The 1,239-nt window shown below is 48.3% G+C and overlaps 1 protein-coding gene across 1 annotated transcript in view; it reads left to right on the top strand.

Moving 5' to 3' along the window:
- The window catches only part of LOC106000618 (vomeronasal type-2 receptor 116-like), a 15,347-nt gene extending 14,511 nt beyond the window's left edge, over positions 1-836 (top strand). The window contains exon 6 of the mRNA XM_013035900.1: positions 6-836. Coding sequence (XP_012891354.1) covers positions 6-836 — 831 coding nt within the window. The remainder of the gene's footprint in view (positions 1-5) is intronic.
- The last annotated feature ends 403 nt before the right edge of the window (positions 837-1,239 follow it).

Genomic DNA, 1,239 nt, shown 5'->3' with positions numbered 1-1,239 from the left:
TGACTTATGAAGACCCCTTGGGCATGGGTCTGGCCTGCATGGCTCTCTGCTTCTCTGCACTCACCTGTGCTGTTCTTGGAGTCTTTGTCAAGCACCAAGACACCCCCATTGTCAAGGCCAATAACCGGGCCTTCAGCTACCTCCTGCTCATCTCCCTCACCTGCTGCTTCCTCTGCTCCTTGCTCTTCCTTGGCCGTCCCCACACAGCCTCGTGCATCCTACAACACACCACATTTGCAGTGGTCTTCACTGTGGCTGTCTCTACTGTCCTGGCCAAGACCATCACTGTGGTTCTGGCCTTCACGCTTACTGCTCCAGGGAGAAGCACGAGGCAGTGGCTGGTGTCCCGGTTTCCTAGCCTCATTATCCCCATCTGCACTCTCATCCAGGTGACTCTCTGTGGCCTGTGGCTGGGAATCTCTCCTCCCTTTGTGGACACAGATGCACACTCTGAACATGGCCACATCATCATCCTGTGCAACATGGGCTCTCTCATCACCTTCTACTGTGTCCTGGGATACTTGGGCTTCCTGGCCCTGGCCAGCTTCGTGGTTGCTTTTCTGGTCAGGAACCTGCCTGACACCTTCAATGAGGCCAAGTTCCTGACCTTCAGCATGCTGGTGTTCTGCAGTGTGTGGCTCAGCTTCCTGCCTGTCTACCACAGTGCAAAGGGGAAGGTCTTGGTGGCCGTGGAGGTCTTCTCAATCTTGGTCTCCAGTGCAGGCCTCCTGGGCTGCATCTTTGCCCCCAAGTGCTACATCATCTTGATAAAACCCGAGAGAAATACTTTGCAAAGATTCGGGAAGAAATCACGATCTGGAAGAAATGAACCTTAACTTGAACATAAATGTTGCCTAGATTAATTAGAGGTTCTGAGACCAATCTATACTATTTTGGTACATGTCTAGGACAAGCAAAGAAGGTCAAAGACTATGTACATGTCCACATGAAATAATGTTAAGCAAAATGTACACCAAGACAGGGACACAAGAGGTTTTTTTCTTGCTGGCTTGCTAGTGTTTTTAATGTACTTACAATGCACTCTGTGATTCTTTTGTTTTTATTGTATGTTCTTCCCCCTTGGTATAAATCCTGTTTTCACTGGATTTGATGCCGGTGTTCTGAATCTTGTATATACATTTTTGTAATTTGGGGAGGGAAAACGATATTGCAGAACCTTTAAATGGGAATACAGGCTGACCCATTGTGATGATGAGATGTACAGGACACTATATTGTA

Source organism: Dipodomys ordii, unplaced genomic scaffold (genome assembly GCF_000151885.1).
Source record: "Dipodomys ordii isolate 6190 unplaced genomic scaffold, Dord_2.0 Scaffold230, whole genome shotgun sequence".
Lineage (NCBI taxonomy): Eukaryota > Metazoa > Chordata > Mammalia > Rodentia > Heteromyidae > Dipodomys > Dipodomys ordii.
Note: the sequence above shows the minus strand (reverse complement) of the source record. Positions and strands in the feature narration are given on the sequence as shown.